Source organism: Staurois parvus, unplaced genomic scaffold, assembly GCF_062004578.1.
Source record: "Staurois parvus isolate SC_StPar_1 unplaced genomic scaffold, SC_StPar_1.0 ptg000607l, whole genome shotgun sequence".
NCBI classification, from domain to species: domain Eukaryota; kingdom Metazoa; phylum Chordata; class Amphibia; order Anura; family Ranidae; genus Staurois; species Staurois parvus.
In genome coordinates, this window is record NW_028318403.1 from 1,591,317 (window position 1) to 1,611,394 (window position 20,078).

The 20,078-nt window shown below is 43.4% G+C and overlaps 1 protein-coding gene across 3 annotated transcripts in view; it reads right to left on the reverse strand.

Annotated features, from left to right (window-relative positions):
- The window catches only part of NECAB2 (N-terminal EF-hand calcium binding protein 2), a 355,097-nt gene that overhangs the window by 15,942 nt on the left and 319,077 nt on the right, over positions 1–20,078 (reverse strand). For 2 of the 3 annotated variants that reach the window (XR_016315375.1, XM_089692862.1), the window contains exons 9-10: positions 10,550–10,606; positions 1,408–1,520 (exon numbers count right to left, since the gene is read on the reverse strand). Coding sequence is in view for 2 of the 3 variants with exons in the window: in XM_089692862.1 (XP_089548988.1) it covers positions 1,408–1,520; positions 10,550–10,606 (170 nt within the window). In the remaining variant the exon portion in view is untranslated. The remainder of the gene's footprint in view (positions 1–1,407; positions 1,521–10,549; positions 10,607–20,078) is intronic. The other variant, XM_089692863.1, reaches the window with a different exon arrangement.

Genomic DNA, 20,078 nt, shown 5'->3' on the forward strand with positions numbered 1-20,078 from the left:
GGATGACCTCATTAGTGTACTGTTGCCCTTTTTATGATAAACGGGGGCTGGGGTGGGTCACAGACCAGGCTGAATTGCTTAACCACTTCCTATCCGGCCCATGTATATAAACAGCCGGACGGGAGCATTGCAGGAGCGGGTGGCCATTTCTAAACATTTTGCCCGCTTCCCTGTGAGCGCACGGCACCACGATCCAGTGCCCGCTGTGTTGCTGTACAGGGCCTCTGTGTGAGGTTCTGATCATGCCAAAAAATGCTCTTTTATTGAAGGATGATGATCATATGAAGCCATTTATTATCAAATAGTTGTTTGGCTCCTTTTTAAATCATAATGATAACAGAAATCACCCAAATGGCCATGATTAAAAGTTTGCATACCCTGGAATGTTTGGCCTTGGTACAGACACACAAAGTGACACACAGGGTTAAAATGCCAATTAGAGGTTAATGTCCCACATTTATGGCTTTTTAAATTGCATTTAGTGTCAGTGTATAAATAGTCAATGAGTTTGTTAGCCCTTACGTAGAAGAACTGACTAGGCTAGATGCTGAGCCATGGGGATCAGAAAAGAACTGTAAAAAGTCCGGCGTAACAAGTTAATGGAACTTTATAAAGTTGGAAAAGGACATAAAAAGTCAGTGCTTCCACGTAAGAGCTAACAAACTCATTGGCTATTTATACACTGACACTAATTACAATTTAAAAAGCCACAGATGTGGGACATTAACCTCTAATTGGCATTTTAACCCGTGTGTGCCACCTTGTGTGTCTGTGCCAAGGCCAAACATTCCAGGGTATGTAAACTTTTTGATCATGGCCATTTGGGTGATTTCTGTTATCATTATGATTTAAAAAGGAGCCAAACAACTATTTGACAACAAATGGCTTCATATGATCATCATCCTTCAATAAAAGAGCATTTTTTGGCATGATCAGTCATATTTTCAATATCAATGCCAAAATGTCACAATTTCTGCCAGGGTATGCAAACTTTTGAGCACAACTGTATGTATACTATTGGTGCCAAGGAGTTACTGTAGTGTAGTCTGCATGGAGGTCAAAGAACTGGTTGAGATTACTGGTGGACTACAAGCCTGAAAAAAAAATGTCACACATGTATTTCAACTATATTTTAGCTGTTTGTATTAAGCTTTAATCAAATGACATTGTTACTGACTTCTGTAAGAGGAGCAATGTGCACAGGGAACTTGCCGTCTGATAATTAGGTCCACATAGTACAAGTTAGCTCTGACATTCAGCGTCTCTGGCAATTGCTGAGTTTGTTGAGCTGCCAAGACTGGGCCTGGCTGGATGTAGTTTGCATGCTAATGAAACCTCCACTACTGACATATTCACTTGGTGAAGAAGAAATACAAACTGAAAATCCATTTACATCTCTTGACTTACTGAAAGCATTCTCCCTGGCCAGATACATTCTTCAGATATTGCTTCAGAGAGCTGCAGAATTCACCCACAGACTTCTGGGAAACTTTCATCTCATGTCTCACCAGGAATAGATACTGAGGAAAGAAGCAGAGAGGTGATATCGTGAAATCATGGGTTGTTACATGATGGTCCATAAAGCACTACTGGTGCCTTTAGGGTTCAACATAATACATACCCCTACATACATACACTTTTACTACCAATACTGCTTGTTTACCCAACATCCCAATGTACAAATCATGACTGTAACACTATTGTTATATATATGTAAGTAGCTCTGTGGAGGAGTCTATGGTAGCCAATGAGATTCTATCTTCAGCTTGTTCAATTAAGCTTTGCCAATAAAACCTGGAAGCTGATTGGTTTCTACACAGAGCTGCACCAGATGTTGCACTCTCCAGTTTTAATAAATCAACTCCAATGCCTAAGGACCAAGTCATGTCCAATGCACACATTGAAAGCATGTTCTGTGCGCATACTGATCTCTGTTGGTGTCCAAATGTCCAAACCAAAATACTGGTGACCACATCAAGTGGTGGAACGTCATTCATAACCTACTTTTAGGTGAGATGCAACATTAAAAGGAAACTACAATGGCTTTGGTCTATGTTAATAAAAGTATATATACACTCAAAACCAACAATATATTGCATCTTACCATTTTTTTCGTGCTTTTTGCAGTCCATTTAACATGGTTTCCTATGGGACATGTTCACATCCATGTATTTTTCAGCTGCAGCGTTTTTGGAAAGGGTCAGGGACTTTTTTAAATATAAAATTGAGCATTTTTTGGTTCCACAGAGTTCAATAGAAACGCATGTAGTGTATTTTTTGACGCGTTCTTTATTTTTTTTTCTGTTTCATTTATTCATTCCAATTTTTCATAACAATTGGAATTGCAATTGGTCAAAAATTGCACGACCAATAAGAATTTTGTGTAAAGAATTGCTGGTTGCTAAGGAGCAAGGCCGAAAAACCGGCCGCCGTATCCTTAACAACCGACGACTCATCAGCTGTCAGCGATGTTCCCGCTGAAAGCTGAATGTAAAAAAAAACAAGAATGCCAGCAATGAAAAATGTGGAAAAAAAACTGCGTGGGGACCCCCCCCCATTTCTTCGGGTCTGGTATCGATTTAAAAGGAAACCCCATACCAAAATTTGAAAGAAAAAAAAGCCACAAGGGTCCCCCCCAAAATCCATACCAGACCCTTATCCAAGCAGGCAGTCTGACTGGCCAGGAAATTGGGGGGGATTTAAGTGAGCGACATGCCCTCAACATGGAGGGGGGGTGCTTTGGGGCTCAACCTCCAAAACACCGTGACCCCATGTTGATGAGTACAAGGGCCTCTTTCCCATACACCTGCCCCACTGGTTGCGAGGGTAAGGGGGGTGACTTAGCGGAATCTGAAAGCTTCCTTTAACAAGGGGGCCCCCAGATCCTGGTCCCCCCTCTGTGAATGAGTAGGGGTACATAGTACCCCTACTCATTTACCACAAAAGTGTCAAAAGAGAGTAAAAACACAACCGTTTTTGACAAATCCTTTATTAAAAAACTAAAAAAAAAAAATTGTCCCCTGAAGCAGATCAAACTACTGCTGCTGACCTGAAGAAAAAAAAAGAGCTCCGCACCCGATGAAGGCTCCCACCATCTGACAGCTCCACTGTCTGACAGCTCTTAAATAAGCTAAGCGGGCACAGTCGACCCAGCATGACCCAGTCAATGACGTCACTACCCCGCTGACAGCTTACGAGTCAATGGCTGTCAAGGACTTAGCCGTTGACTTGCTGGCCTGCTCCTTAGCAACCAGCAATTCTTTACGCAGAATTCAGATTGATCAATCAATTTTTGACCAATTCGAATTCCAATAATTCTGAAAATTTGGAATTGGTTAGCAAAAGAAAAAAAACAAACAAAATTTAATAAATCATTCTGAAAATTTGGAATTGGTTAGCAAAAGAAAAAAAACAAACAAAATTTAATAAAGCAAAACGCTTTATTATTACGCTTCCTACAAAAAAAGCAAAACGCAACGCAAAAAACACTGCAAAATGGATCAAATGCAAACTGCATTGGTGTGAACCGAGCCTTGCCAACCCTTAAATATGGTGCCTGCATTTATTTTTTTCCTTTATTTTCACCTGGCTATCCAAGCAGTAACACGCCTCCTGTGGCTACACTAATTCCTCCAGTCTATCTATGGAAGAGCAATGTAGCCACCCTTGGACAGCAGCACTGTCAACTTGTGTTAGATGGACTAGTAGCTTTAGATGGGTTTACAAAAGTGACTTACAAGTTAAAGCCGAACTCCAGCCAACGCTTTTTAATCAGTTACAGCTACAGGTTTTTTTTTGGACAAAGATTTTACATAAATAAATAAAAACTAACCCTTGTAAGAACCCCTATCAGTGGTTAATGGTTTTTCTCAACAGTTTAATTGCCACTTTTGTTGGTCTTTTATTGCCACAGCTTGGTCTTTTAAATTGATCTGAAAAATAACAGACTTACTGACCAGGTGAAACTACAGTTGTGTCCAAAATTATTCAACCCCCAATGCTGTAAAGGGGTTTAGGGACTATAGTGTACATTTGGAATTGTATTCAGAATCAAATCCTACAAGGACGTTGTAACTACCCAAATGCAACTAAAATGACATCAATTGTTTATGTAATACAGTAGTAAATGGTTCTTATGTGGTTTCTTCATTGCCACAATTATTCAACCCCTTAAAGACTACCACTCTGAAGAACAGAGGTTCATACAGGTGCTTTCCATCAGGTATTGAAAACACCTGTGGATGTCACCGAGCAGCAATCAAGCATAATAAGCACCAATTAGGCAGCTTTAAAATGACTGTGATACTCAGCTCCTTCTAGACATTTACTGGTGTGGTTACAAACATGGTGAAGGCAAGAGAATGGTCCAGGAAGACAAGAGAAGAGGTGATTTCTCTTCACAGGAAGGGCAATGGCTATAAGAAGATTGCAAAGATGTTAAACATACCAAGAGACACCTTAGGAAGCATCATTCGCAAATTCAAGGCAAAGGGCACTGTTGAAACGCTACCTGGTCGTGGCAGAAAGAAGATGCTGACTTCGACTGCTGTGCGCTACCTGAAGCGTAGAGTGGAGAGAAGTCCCCGTGTGACTGCTGAGGAACTGAGAAAAGATTTGTCAGATGTGGGTACAGAAGTTTCAGCCCAGACAATAAGACGCACACTGCGTAATGAAGGCCTCCGTGCCAGAACTCCCAGGCGTACCCCCTTGCTGTCTCCAAAGAATAAGAAGAGTCGACTGCAGTATGCCAAAAGCCATGTGGACAAACCACAAAAGTTGTGGGATAGTGTTCTGTGGACTGATGAAACAAAATTAGAACTGTTTGGGCCCATGGATCAACGCTATGTTTGGAGGAGGAAGAACAAGGCCTATGATGAAAAGAACACCTTGCCTACTGTGAAGCATGGTGGAGGGTCAATCATGCTTTGGGGCTGTTTTGCTTCTGCAGGTACAGGGAAGCTTCAGCGTGTGCAAGGTACCATGAATTCTCTTCAGTACCAGGAGATATTGGATGGAAACGTGATGCAGTCCGTCACACACCTGAGGCTTGGGAGACGTTGGACCTTTCAACAGGACAATGATCCCAAGCATACCTCCAAGTCCACTAGAGCATGGTTGCAGAGGAAAGGCTGGAACATTTTGGAGTGGCCATCGCAGTCACCAGACTTAAATCCGATTGAGAACCTCTGGTGGGACTTAAAGAAAGCAGTTGCAGTGCGCAAGCCTAAGAATGTGACTGAACTGGAGGCCTTTGCCCATGAAGAATGGGCGAAGATACCCGTAGATCGCTGCAAGACACTTGTGTCAAGCTATGCTTCACGTTTAAAAGCTGTTATAACTGTAAAAGGATGCTGTACTAAGTACTAAGATTGAATGTCACTTGGGGGTTGAATAAAACTGATAATGCTGTGAGCACAGAAAAGACATTTGTGGTTATTTCATTATAACTGTTATGTTATATTTGTCTGACCTACAAGTGCCTCTTTAATGTAAATGTAAGCAAGATGACTGAATGATCAAAAGCAATGTCAAACTGGCCAAAACACTCAATTTCAGTGGGGGTTGAATAATTTTGGACACAACTGTAAGTCCTCATGCACACGGGACATATTTACAGCGGCTGTTTTTGGCTTTTGACATTTTTTTCTACAGCCAGTAAACCCCCGGCATGTTATCCTATGTGACCATGCACACATAGACTATAATCAATGTTTTTTGGCTGGGACGTTTTTTGGCTGGAAAAAAAACCCAGAACTAGTGGGTTTCTAAAGGAGTTTTTTAGCTGTAAAATGCTGTAAGGCTAAAAAATGCAACAAAACGTGGTAAAACGCTGCAAATTGGAGTTTTTGAACTTTTTTTGACAATTTTTTTTTGGTTAAAAAAACACGAACGCAGAAAAACCTCGCTAAACACAGCAAAAATCTGCTAAACGCTAATGTGAAAATGCTAAAAAACCCTGAAAAACTCACGTTTTTAATGTGACTTTACACAGCTAACGTTATCAGCATTTTTAAAATGTCCCGAGTGTATGAGGACTAAAGGAAAAAGAAAATTATTGCAGCCACCATATCTAAAGACTGGTAAACTGCAGATATAACATTTTTGTTTTTGGGTTTAGATAAGCTTTAAATTTTTCAACTGATGTTTTATATACCGTATTTTTCGCTCCATAAGACGCACTTTTTTCCCCCCAAAAAAGGGGGGAAAATGTCAGTGCGTCTTATGGAGCGAATATGGAGCGGCCGGTCCGGTATTTCCACCGCCGCCGTGTCAGAATACCGGTCCGGCTGCTCAGCTCTGCAGCGGGACCTTATGGAGATGACTGCTGACTTTTGGGGAGGTGGGAAGCGGGTACCTGAATTTGACAGGTACCCGCTCTTACTTCCGCGGAGTTGTTCTTTGATCTTACCTGTTCCTCTATCCAGCGGCGCGCTGTCTTCCCGGCTTCTGTAGTGTCGGCGCTCGGCTTGACAGCCGGGTGCCAAGTGCACATGCGCAAGAAGCGGTGCTTTTTGTGAATGGTAAGGCGGTACCTGGGACACATGACAGATCCCAGAAGCTGCCGAACCAATCACAAAGCGCAAGTGCTTCTCGCCCATGTGCACCCGACTGTCATGCCGAGCGCCAACACTACAGAAGCCGGGAAGACAGCGCGCCGCTGGATAGAGGAACAGGTAAGATCAAAGAACAACTCCGCGGAAGTAAGAGCGGGTACCTGTCAAATTCAGGTACCCGCTCCCCCCCCTCCCCAAAGGTCAGCAGTCATCTCCTGTACTGTCCGCAGTCTCTGGTCATCCCTGTGCTGTCCGCAGTCTCTGGTCATCCCTATGCTGTCCGCAGTCTCTGGTCAGCCCTGTGCTGTCCGCAGTCTCTGGTCATCCCTGTGCTGTCCGCAGTCTCTGGTCATCCCTGTGCTGTCCGCAGTCTGTGGTCATCCCTGTGCTGTCCGCAGTCTGTGGTCATCCCTGTGCTGTCCGCAGTCTCTGGTCATCCCTGTGCTGTCCGCAGTCTCTGGTCATCTCCTGTACTATATCTGCAGTCCATTAGTTCAGAATTTTTTTTTTCCTGTTTTCTGCCTCTAAAACCTAGGTGCGTCTTATGGAGCGAAAAATACGGTAATTTTTTAACCATTTATATAAAATATTTTAGTAGAAACAAACATTTAAATCTGATTGTGTCTAATTTACAGAGCATTATAAACTTTGTAAACCAAGAGCAAAGCCCTTTTATTTGCTTTAAGATGGGTTCTCCCTATATGAAAGTCTATACTGTAGCCATGCTATAGTTAGTAAATTCCAACTGCACATCAAATCAGAACATTCATGGTAGTGTGTTGCAGTTAAAGATTGTAACTAAATTAACCAAGTGCAAATTATATCACCCTACACCCAGGACATTCAGTTCTGGTGGGTTTTTTTTTTAATTTAGTCCTGCTGTGGGCACGGATCAGGGTTTACTTTTTTATGTCAGTTTTCATTGCGATTGTCAAAGGTTGTTCAGCGGTTCAAGTGTGATTCAAATCTGTTTTCTATCCCACATGGAAGAAAAATATATTTGAAATATATGGGGTGGATGGAAGGGGCGGCTGCCCTGGGCACAATGGTTTGCTGTAGGAATGGGGACTTTCTTCTGTTACAAGGCTGACAGGAATAGTGATGGCAGCAGTGATTTTGACAAGCAAGTGACTGCTGAGCTTAGGATCCTCCAAGGCTTACACACCATAAACTGGGGGGAAAGAGGCGCAGTTTGGTATCTTTGCCCTGGGTGTTGGATGACCTTGTCCTGGCACTGGTGAAATGTTTTTGAGCCACACAGGACTTCATCAAGTCATGAACTGATCAGCCCTAACATTCAGACCATCAACTATAACCATAGATGCATGGACTCTACTATACCTCTGAATGTGTGCTGTGGTATCTGGCACCAAGTCATCAGCAGCAGTCCTAAAAGTTGTGAGGTAGGGCCTCCATGGATAAGACTTGTTTTTCCAGTACATCCCACAGATGTTCAATTGGATTGAGATCTGGAGAATTTGGAGTCCAGACAACTCCTCAGACTCATTGTTGTGTTCCTCAAACCATTCTTGAATTTATGAGACCAGACCACCTTTGTCCATAGCTCCAGTTCTGGTGCTCACGTGCCCACTGTAAGTGATTTTGGCTGTGGACATGGATCGGCATGGACACCCTGACCGGTCTGTGGCTACACAGCCCCATACACAGCAAACTGTGATGTACTGTGTCTTCTGACACCTTTCTACTGGAACCAGTATTAACCTTCTCAACAATCTGAGCTACGGTAGCTCTTCTACTGGATCAGACTACACAGGCTAGTCTTTGCTCCCCACATGAGCCTTGGCCACCCATTAATGCAGTTTTGGAGATGCTCTGACCCACTCATCTAATTATTACAATTTGGATCTTGTCAAAGTCGCTCAAATGCTTATGCTTGCCCATTGTTCTGCTTTCATCAGATCAACTTCAGGAACAACATGGTCACTTGCTGCCTAGAATATCCCATTCACGTTTAGATGCTTTTGTAAGATAATTATTATCATTTTGATTATAATCAATGTTATTTACTGTAAAGCCCCGTACACACAATGAGAATATCGGATGAATGATCGTCCATTTTTTTTATTGCATGCTAGTTTCATATCGAAAGTGAAGAGGTTACTAAAGTTGCGAAAATTCTTATATGACAGAATAAAATTGCAAAAGTGATGTAATTTATTTGTATTTTTGGACAAAAACTTTACTGATTAAAGAAAATCATACAAGAAAAATTTCCATGCTTGTCCCTTTGAATAATTTTGGTTGAAATCTGTGTACTAACAATAAGATTATCGTACGATCGCTTTGAAAGCGGTATTTTTCGTACAATTTTCTGATTGTGTGTACTAGGTTTTATTCACTTTACCTGTCAATGGTTATAATGTTACAGCTGATCAGCGTATGGCACAGACAATACATTAGACACACATTTAAACCCCAAATCAGCAGACTTTAAAGTTTCCCTTTAAGGCCCCATGTACACGTGACACTTTTGAACGATGGAAACTGACTGCTGGAAAACGTAGGTTAAAAAACGTCTGTTTAGCAGCGTTTGAATAACGCGTTTATGTGCGTTTGCATTTAGAAGCATTTTTTAAAGATAAGCACAGGAGAACCTCCCAAATGCACAGAATGCACTGAAAAGTGGTAAATTATTAACTATTTCAGACTGTTTCAGAGAAATACAAAGAGTAGAAGCAGAGACAGCAGTATGTATTTACATTAGCTTAGGTGTGAGTTGCTCATTAACATTTCTTTTGTTTCCAGGGGGGGGAAAGGTGTCTGGTGGAGTGCGTCATTAAGGCCACCTGGCAGGGGGTCTGCAGGAGGAATTTGAGGTGTGAATTTTCATTAACATATCTTTTGTTTCCAGGGGTGGGAGAGGTCTGAGGTGTGAATTGGTCATTACAATGTATGACAAGCTTGGTAGGAACATCCTGTGTTCAGTGTTTTGTCCATCTGAGTACCCTGAAAATGCTTTGCATGCATTTTTCATGATGAAAAAAGGCTCTGAACAGCATCGGGAACTGAAAGAGTTAAAAAAAATATTTTGAGATGCAAATGCTTATAAATGCGTTTACCCACGTTTACAAGCGTTTTGCATTTGAAACACTGATAAAATCGACTGCTAAATGCAAGTTTTCTGCATTCAAAAAAACAACTGTAAACTCAAATGCCTGCAAATGACTGTAAGCGAAGATGTGTACATGGACACATAGGAAAACATTAGGGTGAGTTCAGGGCAGGGGCGGCCTGACCATTTGGAAACTCGGACACTGCCCGAGGGCCCGGGGTCAGTAGGGGGCCCCATGAGATGCCCCTGGTACCTTTTTCATAGGCTTTTTTGAGTTTGGGCAAGGACACAGGGGCTCCATGATCCCCTATTGCCCGGGGGCCCCATGAGTTGTCAGTCCCTGGTTCAGGGGCTGCTGAAAAAAACACTGAACAGCTCCTAAACGTGAGTTTATCAGCTGCAGTGTACATGAGCCCTAAAGGTGCAATGCCCAGTTCTATATTCTGGCTAAATCACAAAAAAAAAGACTGCAATAAAAGTGCCCGTACGTCTGTCCTCACAGATTCCCTTCAAAAAACAAAATTCTGGGATGAAGGATGTAGTTAATCCAATCTGCCATTGCGGCGGACACTTTAGAAAGCATTTAAGAACATGACAGCCGTATCTGAAGATCAGTGGTGCAGTGTGGCAGGAAGAGACTGGCTGAAATATCTAATGTAATCCCTAGGCAGAGCTGGATATCCAAACAAAGCCTGCAGGCAGCAAGTGTCCTAAGAAATAAATAGTGACACATAGTAAACCGGTTGTGACATCTTCATTTCACTAAAATGTCACTGAAAACTGGTGCATTTGCAGCCTTAGAGAGAAATTCTACAAATGACATCAGGTCCGTTGTATAATTATACCTCAGCCTGCGTTTTACTGCACAAAATTAGGATTAGCGATAAATCAGAACACTCCTCCTGTCATATCCTATACTCACCGCAGAAGCAGTATTCTCGCTGTCAGAAAGTCTCTGGTGCAAATCAAAGGACAGCGCCTGAAAGGAAAAGGAGACGCATGAAGTCTTCCCGGGGTATATCATAAAGATGGTTTAAAGAAGAACTCCACCGAACACTAAACTTGTTCTAAAATTGCATGATGTAGAATAAATTCACATGACTTTTTCATCTCTGTTTTTTTTTAAAGCTGACCTCCAGGCAGATATAAGACATAGATTAATACAGTTCTTTATTCATGAATACATTATAAAATGCGTTTTTTAATGGAAGCATGCTAAGCTAAGATGGATTTGACCTGGTATTTAGCCTCCATACAGCAGAGCTCAGACTGAGAGATGGAGACTCAACATGCTGTTTGGGTGGCAGCCTATGACCTTCATCCTGCTCCAGGCTTCCACCCTATGACTAAGCCCTGTGGGGTGGGGCGAAACGCATCAAAGGCATGATTGCACACATGGCTCTGGATGAGCACATTGGCACTGTCTTCCTAGAACTAGAAGTCAATGAAAGAAGATGCCGTTCTCCTGAACAGCCACAACGGTCAGGAACGGCTTCAGCCTAAATGTTTTCGGCACAAAACTATACCCTATGATGTGTTTCGCCCCATCTACCAGGGCTTAGTCATAGGATGGGAGTCTATGACCTTCATCCTGCTCCAGGCTTCCACCCTATGACTAAGCCCTGTTGGGTTTGGCGAAACGCGTCAAAGGCATGATTGCACACATGGCTCTGGATGAGCACATTGGCATTCCTGCGGTTCATGGGAGCGGTGTCCCTGGCTCTGAGAGGCACCCTGAGCATATCTTGAGGTCACTAGAAGTCTTCAGTGCTGTCACTTAGCTTCTGGATTTGACCTGGTATTTAATCTCCATGCAGCAGAGCTCAGACTGAGAGATGGAGACTCAGCATGCTCTTTGGGTGGGAGCCTATGACCTTCAGCTTGCTCTAGGCTTCCACCCTATGACTAAGCCCTGATGGGTGGGGTGAAATGCGTCAAAGACATGATTGCACACATGGCTCTGAATGAGCACATTGCCATTCCTGTGGTTCATGGGAGCAGTGTCTCCTTTTACTCTTCAGTCTCACGTGGAACTGGGGCCCTATAAGTGTTACCTGAAGAAAAACTCCACCAGGGTTTGAAAATGACTGTAGCTGCTGACTTTTACAAAACACATACTTACCAGCCCAAGAAGTCCAGCACTGTGTTCCTACAACTAGAAGTCAATGGAAGAAGATGCCGCTCTCCTGACCAGACACAATGGTAAGGAACAGCTTCAGCCTAAATGTTTTTGGCACAAAACTACACCCTATGACGTGTTTCGCCCCATCTATCAGGGCTTAGTAGTCATAGGGTGGGAGCCTATGACCTTCATCCTGCTCCAGGCTCCCACCCTATGACTAAGCCCTGTTGGGTGGGGCGAAACGCGTCAAAGGCATGATTGCACACATGGCTCTGGATGAGCACATTGGCATGCCTGCACCCCTTCATTCCTGCAGTTCATGTGAGTGGTGTCCCTGGCTCTGAGAGGCGTCCTGAGCATATCTTGAGGTCACTAGAAGTCTTCAGTGCTGTCACTTAGCTTCTGGATTTGACCTGGTATTTAGCCTCCATACAGCAGAGCTCAGATTGAGAGATGGAGACTCAGCATGCTCTATGTCCTGTAGCACACAATCTCATGTGCTGTAGTACAAAGAGCACGCTGATAGGAACAGAGAGCAGAGTGACAGAGAGATGAGCTTATCACTCTGCTGCTTCTCCTTTTACTCTTCAGTCTCACTTGGGACGGGGGTCCTATAAGTGTTACCTGAAGCAGAACTCCACCAGGGTCTGAAAAATACTGTAGCTGCTGACTTTTACAAAACACATACTTACCAGCCCAAGAAGTCCAGCACTGTCTTCCTTGTCTTCCTACAACTAGAAATCAATGGAAGAAGATGCCGCTCTCCTGACCAGACACAATGGTAAGGAATGCTTCAGCCTAAATGTTTCCGGCAAGAAACTAAACCGTAGGACGCGTTTCGCCCCATCCACCAGAGCTTAGCGATAGGGTGGGAGCCTATGACCTTCATCCTGATCCAGGCTCCCTCCATATGACTAAGCCCTGGTGGGTGGGGTGAAACGCGTCAAAGGCATGATTGCACACACGGCTCTGGATGAGCACATTGGCATGCCTGAGCCCTTTCTTAGGGTGGGAGCCAATGACCTTCATCCTGCTCCAGGCTCCCACCCTATGACTAAGCCCTGGTGGGTGGGGTGAAACGCATCAAAGGCATGATTGCACACAGGACTCTGGATGAGCACATTGGCATGCTTGCACCCTTTCATAGGGTGGGAGCCTATGACCTTCATCCTGCTCCAGGCTCCCACCCTACGACTAAGCCCTGGTGGATGGGGTGAAACGCGTCAAAGGAATTTTTTTTTGGGGGAGAGACATGTAGGCTGAAGCGGTTCCTTACTGTTGCGTCACGTTGGCTGTTAGAGAGAGCGGCGTCTTCTTTCATTGATTGCACACACGGCTCAGGATGAGCACATTGGCATGCCTGCACCCCTTCATTCCTTCGGTTCATGGGAGCAGTGTCCCTGGCTCTGAGAGTCGCTCTGAGCATATCTTGAGGTCACTAGAAGTCTTCAGTCCCGCACCACCAACTGTGACTTCCTGATCAGTCCAAGCAGTACATAATACCAGGTGATGAGGGCATTCGCTGTTTAAAACAGGTGGCGACATATCACCTCCACGCCACGTGACAAATGCCTCTGAAAAGCATTCCACAGGCGATCACTTTTCAGAGGGGTGAGGAACACTGCCACAAATGATAAAAAGCCATTAGTACCCGCCATTTCGAAATATTGTATTACCCCTCTTGCGTGTATGTCTAACCAAATGGAAAACAGTAAAGAGGAGGGGTGAAGCAGTATAAATGAGCAGGATATCTAATGAAGAGCAATAAAGTGGAAATAAAGAATGATTTTCAGGAAAATGATCACAAAGAAGCAGAACACAGACGAATATATTATAATGTAGATTATATAAGGAGCATAAGGTGAACAGGTGAAACACCCAGAGCTTTTATCACTTTCATTACCTATTCTACAGGAGTTTAATGTACGGACCATTGCCCTCCGCCCTCCAATAATTCAGATTCCAGCTGGGCTCTCATTCTGCTGGATGCACTGACTGCACAGAGCAAAGGCCAGTGCTTAATGCAGCCTTCAGCCAAAGCTTTATTACCCAGAGCTCTTCCTGTGTTTAAAGGTGAACCTTGATTCATTTGCTATCAACGGGCTCCTAAGGATACAGAGCTTATTAATTGTATCAGAAAAATACTTTGCAAAGTCCACTTTTTGTTCAGATCTTATATTGTTATGTAGTTAAATATGATAATGAATAGGGATGCATGTCATTAAAGGGAGTGAAAGGGGGCTCAGCATAGCTGCCAACCCCCCAGTCCTCTACAGAAGTGGTCTCCAAACTGCTGCCCAAGGGCCGAATGTGGCCCCTGGCTGCCTTAATCTGGCCCTTGGGGCATTATTCCTTACTCTGACACCATTGAAGGGGCACTATTCCTTACACTGACACCATTGATGGGGCACTATTCCTCACACTGACAGCATTGAAGGGCCACTATTCCTTACACTGACACCATTGAAGGGGAACTATTCCTTACACTGACACCATTGAAGGGGAACTATTCCTTACACTGACACCATTGATGGGGCACTATTCCTTACACTGACACCATTGAAGGGGCACTATTCCTCACACTGACACAATTGAAGGGGCACTATTCCTTACTTTGACACTATTGAAGGGTCACTATTCCTTACACTGACACAATTGAAGGGGCACTATTCCTTACACTGACAGCATTGAAGGGCCACTATTCCTTACACTGACACCATTGAAGGGGAACTATTCCTTACACTGACACCATTGAAGGGGAACTATTCCTTACACTGACACTATTGATGGGGCACTATTCCTTACACTGACACCATTGAAGGGGCACTATTCCTTACACTGACACAACTAAAGGGGCACTATTCCTTACACTGACACAACTGAAGGGGCACTATTCCTTACACTGACACAATTGAAGGGGTACTATTCCTCACACTAACAATATTGAAGGGGCACTATTCCTTACACTGACACCATTGAAGGGGCACTATTCCTTACACTGACACCCTCAATTGGGCACTATTCCTTACGCTGACATCATTGAAGGGGCACTATTCCTTACGCTGACACCATAGAAGGGGCACTATTCCTTACGCTGACACCATTGAAGGGGCACTATTCCTTACGCTGACACCATTGAAGGGGCACTATTCCTTACGCTGACACCATTGATGGGGCACTATTCCTCACACTGACATCATTGATAGGGCACTGTTCTTTCCATTGATAACAGCAAGGTGCACTATTCCTCCATTCAAACCAATGATGGGGCACTATTCCTTCCATTCAACCAATGATGGGGCACTATTCCTTCCATTCAACCAATGATGGGGCACTATTCCTTCCATTTAACCAAATATGGGACACTATTCCTTCCATTCAACCAAAGATGGGGCACTATTCCTTCCATTCAACCAAAGATGGGACACTATTCCTTCCATTCAATCAATGATGGGGTACTATTCCTTCCATTCAACCAATGATGGTACACTATTCCTTCCATTCAACCAAAGATGGGACACTATTCCTTCCATTCAACCAATGATGGGGCACTATTCCTTCCATTCAACCAATGATGGGGCACTATTCCTTCCATTCAACTAATGATGGGGCACTATTCCTTCCATTCAGTCAATGATGGGGCATGATTCCTTCCATTCAACCAATGATGGGGCACTATTCCTTCCATTCAAACCAATGATGGGGCATTGTTTATGCCTACTGATGCTGAGACTCCCACTGGTCACAGTCCAGCCCCTCTGATGTCTGAAGGACAAAAACTGGCCCTTTGCTTAGAAAGTTTGCTCTACAGTATTGTCGTATTCTTCACACCCCCAGAGACGTGAATTTGTAGCAGGGATTTGTAACGGCTACACAATCAATCCCTTAGTGTTCTTGTTGACTGGAAAAAATCAGCTACAGTCAATGCGAAGGTCTGTGTCGCAGCCATTTCAGAAGTTTGTATCTCAGTCGCTAAGTGATTGACTTTTTTATAGTGTTTGAAGCCTGAGAGGTTTGTGTTATCTAAAGACGACACAACATATCACCTCCTCATTGTCAAATGCCTCTAAAAAGTGATCCACAGATCACAGCAGCATTAAGGACTGCGGCACATGTAAACTAAACTCCTGAAAATACTCAGCTCCACCTTCCAGTGACTTGGCAGTTACATTCCTTGCTGGCTGCTGTCATCTTCTCTCTAGGCTACTTCTCAAACTGAACTCTATATGGTCATTATGAGTAGAGCAGGAGGGGGAGTCAGCCATTCCTCTGACTCATTCCGTTTTGTGAATAAATCAGAGCTTCAGTTATTGAGCTTTGTAAACAGATGCTTTTTCAGCAAAACAGCTAGGGTGAGCCTTATAAAATGTGAAAAGCTGCTTAGAGACCTACTTGCCTGCTGTAAATGTAAATATAATTTTGTGAGGAGAAAAATTAAAATGTGGAAACCTATTCTGGTGACAACTTAGGGCCCATTTACACTTGGAACTACATGCGAATTGCACAGGAATCGCTGTGAGGTTCCTGCGCTCTTCATATGCAGTTCTGTGCAGTGTGATTTCAGCCCCATTCATTTTGAATGGACTGAAATCGCACTGCACTGCACCAAACAAGTGGCAACCGATTTGCATGGTTCTTTTGCACCATGTAATCCAATGCAGGCCAACGCAATGGGTTTTGCGACCTGCGTTTGGAGTGTCGTCAACTTTGCACTGACACCCACAGCAGATTGCAAGGGAAGTGCATATGCAATGCAGTGCAGGAAGCTGCATGGGAACGCATTGTATTCTAGTGGGAATGGGCCCTAAGAGGAGAGATCTAGCATTGGAAAGATTTCCTTTTACTTCCTGCAGTGTATCTGGACAGGAAGTGAAAGCAAATCTTCTGAACATACTCACTTCCACATTCCAGGGAAGCAGTGGTTATATTCCTCTCCAGTCGCTGTCATCTTCTCTCCAGGCTACTTTTATGTGCTGGGTTATCTCAAACTGAACCCTATATTGTCATTACGAGTAGAGCAAGAGGGGGAGTAAGCTGCTTCTCTGACTTTAGTTTTGAAAATAAATCAGAGCTTGAGTTATTGAGCTTTGTAAACGGATGCTTTTTCAGCAAAACAGCTAAGGTGAGCCTTATAAGATGTGAAAAGATGCTTACAGCCCCACTTGTGGATGGAAATGTAAATATAATTTTGTGAGGGGGAAAAAATTAAAATGTGGAAAACTGTTCTGGTGACAACTAGGCGGGGAGATATTGCATTAGGGAGATCTCCTTTTACCCCCAGTTATGTCTATGGACAGGAAGTGAAAGCAAATCTTGTTAAAATACTCACCTCCACCTTCCAGAGAAGCGATGGGTACATCCTTCATTGGCCGCTGTCATCTACTCCCCAGGCTACATCTGGATGCTGGGTTTTCAGCATCTTGATTGGCTGTTGGGGAATGACGTCATCCTGCGCAAGCACATGGAAGTCAGTCATTCTGACACAGCTGGTGTATACTGGAAATGCACACTGAGCTGCTCATTCAATAGAGGACTGCAAGCAGGCAGGTAAGTGAGTGTTATTGCAGAAGAGACATACCAAGACTCTCCTCCGATAAAGAGCTGCTTGTCGCATTTAGGTTTAGTTCCCCTTCGTAGCTTAAAGAGAACCCCCCTATTCCTTATAGAAGAAAGGCATGAATAGCTAAAAAGTGTATCTAAACAAGTACAATTACATATCTCCATGCTGCCTCCTCTTCTCCTTTAGTCCTTTTCTGGCTGCCATTCTGCTACCTACAGTATGCCCCATGCAGCGCCAATTTGAAATGTATATCTGAGAGTTGGCTCACAATATAGTTGTACTGTGCATGTGGGAGATGGAGCACAAGACATCATCGCAACCACGTAGAGCATGAAGATTTCTTTTTTGAAAGGACAAATGTAATGTCATATGACACATGCGTGAGATGAGCTTCATGACGTCATGTGCACGTCATCTCGTACGTGTGTAGCATGACAATACTGTGAGATCTTGCATTTTTAGGAACTAGATCTTCCTAAAAGGCACTGATCAGGTTGCCCTCCCAGGGGGCATCAATGTCATCAGTGCCTTTGGGGAAACTAGAAAGTGGACAAGGCAAGTAAATATAAAAAAAAAAGTAATGTGTTAGATAATTTACATCCACATGCAGAGATACATGGTGATGTGAATTTTAGTAAAATGTGGAAAAGTTTCACTTTTAACTCCAGCCTTAATACTACCGAGACCTGGAAGTAGCGCGACTTCCTGGCGACTTGAGGACTAATTTGATGTGACTTGATGTGACTTTGAGGGAATGCCTGGGTAATCTTCCTGTAATGTCGGATCCAAATCACATCAATATAGATGAGGATCCAATTTGGAGGCAACTTCCATTAAAGTCTATGGGCACAAGTTGGATAGAAGTCGCCTTGAAGTAGTACAGGAACCTTTTCTAAAGGCAGAGCGACTTCAGTAGTGTTAATTAAGACAGCTCTCATTGACTAACATGGGATTTCACATGTCATGCGACTTGGGATCTTACAGGTCGGATCCCAAGTCACGGCAGTATGAACCAAGCCTTACCTTCAGTCTTGCACAGATATACTGGAATTGATTACACTGGTTTCATTCACCCATCAAGACAATTTAATATTTACATAACTCCATCTAAGATCCAGCCCACTGCTTCCAACAGGGCTGAGGGTTCTTGAGGCTACCGGAGAAGGGTGTTGTGATGTTTTGCAGGATGCAATGTACATCCCCCTGCCAATCCCTCCCACCAGCCATATATTGCTTCGAGAAGCACAGAGACCCAGTGATGACATTACTGGAGCTAAAATAAGATATGTAATGAAAATTGAAAGGTTTTTTATTTGCATTCCAATTGCATGTTGATGACGGGGAGGCACAAAATATCCTTGAGCTTTATTGGGAGACTGGGGGCAATTTTGTTTCTACTTTTTCTTTTTTTAAATACCTTTTAAAATGGTTTATTTTTCTTGTCACTATTTATATAAAACCTGTATATTAAATTACAAATAGATTAATTTAAATTGACATTAATGGACTTTAATGACACTGGTGTTGGAGAGCATTTATGAGGCGACAAAGCAGCAAAGCCTTCAGGCTGTCTTTCTGTAACACTCAGAGCAAGTAAAGCAAGAGAGGGAGTAATTCACTCCGCTGGCTTTAGTTTTATCAATACATCTTGAGTTATTGAGCTCTATAAATGGAGGCTTTTTTCAGCAGAACAACTAAGGTAAGCCTTATAAAAATGTGAAAAGCAGGCTTTCTGGCTGGAAAAGTAAATAGTGGAAACCAGGGGTTTTAAAGTGGTACTAAAGGCAAAATGTTCTTTTTGTTCAAAATAAAAAAGATGAATGTGATACTTACCTACTCTGTGCGACATTACAGAAAGGTCACTTCTCCTCTTATTACAGGTACGTATATAATGCTGTCAATTTACGCAGCACTTTTACATGTATCTATTTTTCATTCACATGAGTCCCTGCCCTCAATGAGCTTACAATCTGAGGTCCCTAACTCACATTCATACACATACTAGGGCCAATTGTGAAAGGAGCCAATTAACCTACCAACATGTCTTTGGAGTGTGGGAGGAAAACCCACGCAGGCACAGGGAGACCATGCAAAACTCCATGCAGGTAGTGTTGTGTTTGTGATTCGAACTGATGACCCCAGTACTGCTGGGCAGAAGTGCTAACCACTTAGCAACTGTGCTGCCCAGACCTTCTGGTAGTCCTTCACCAATGCTGTCAGCTTCTCCTTTCTTTGGGTGTCTCCTTAGCAATCCAGATTCTCAGAAGGCACCTGAGCATGTGCACTCCTGAGTCAGGCTGTGTGCATCCATAGACACACACAGTGCAGATAAGCCATGCCCCTGCTTCCTCCTCACAGGAGTTTGAATGACAGCAGCAGCAACCTATGGCTCCTGCTGCCCTCAGTGTCTCCTGTGAGACCAGGAAGTGAGGGGAGACAACTCTGGAGCAGTGACAGAAGCCAGGTGTGCCTTTAGGGATGAGGATGGGTAGGATAGCAGTGGGCATTTTTTATCTTAATGCAGAGAAACTTTATAATTTAGAACCACTTTGACCATTCCTTACTCCAAAGATTCAAAGCTCCAAAATAAATGTTGGCTTTACATACAATTTAAGAAATGCTGAGGCTACCACTGCACAACTTCAATGTTTAAAATGCTCATTGCTTGACTATCTCTGGCTTCGATACTACTGAATCACTTTCCTGGAAAAATAATTTTGCAAATAAAAGTCTTATCTTTATATACACTATATTGCCAAAAGTATTGGT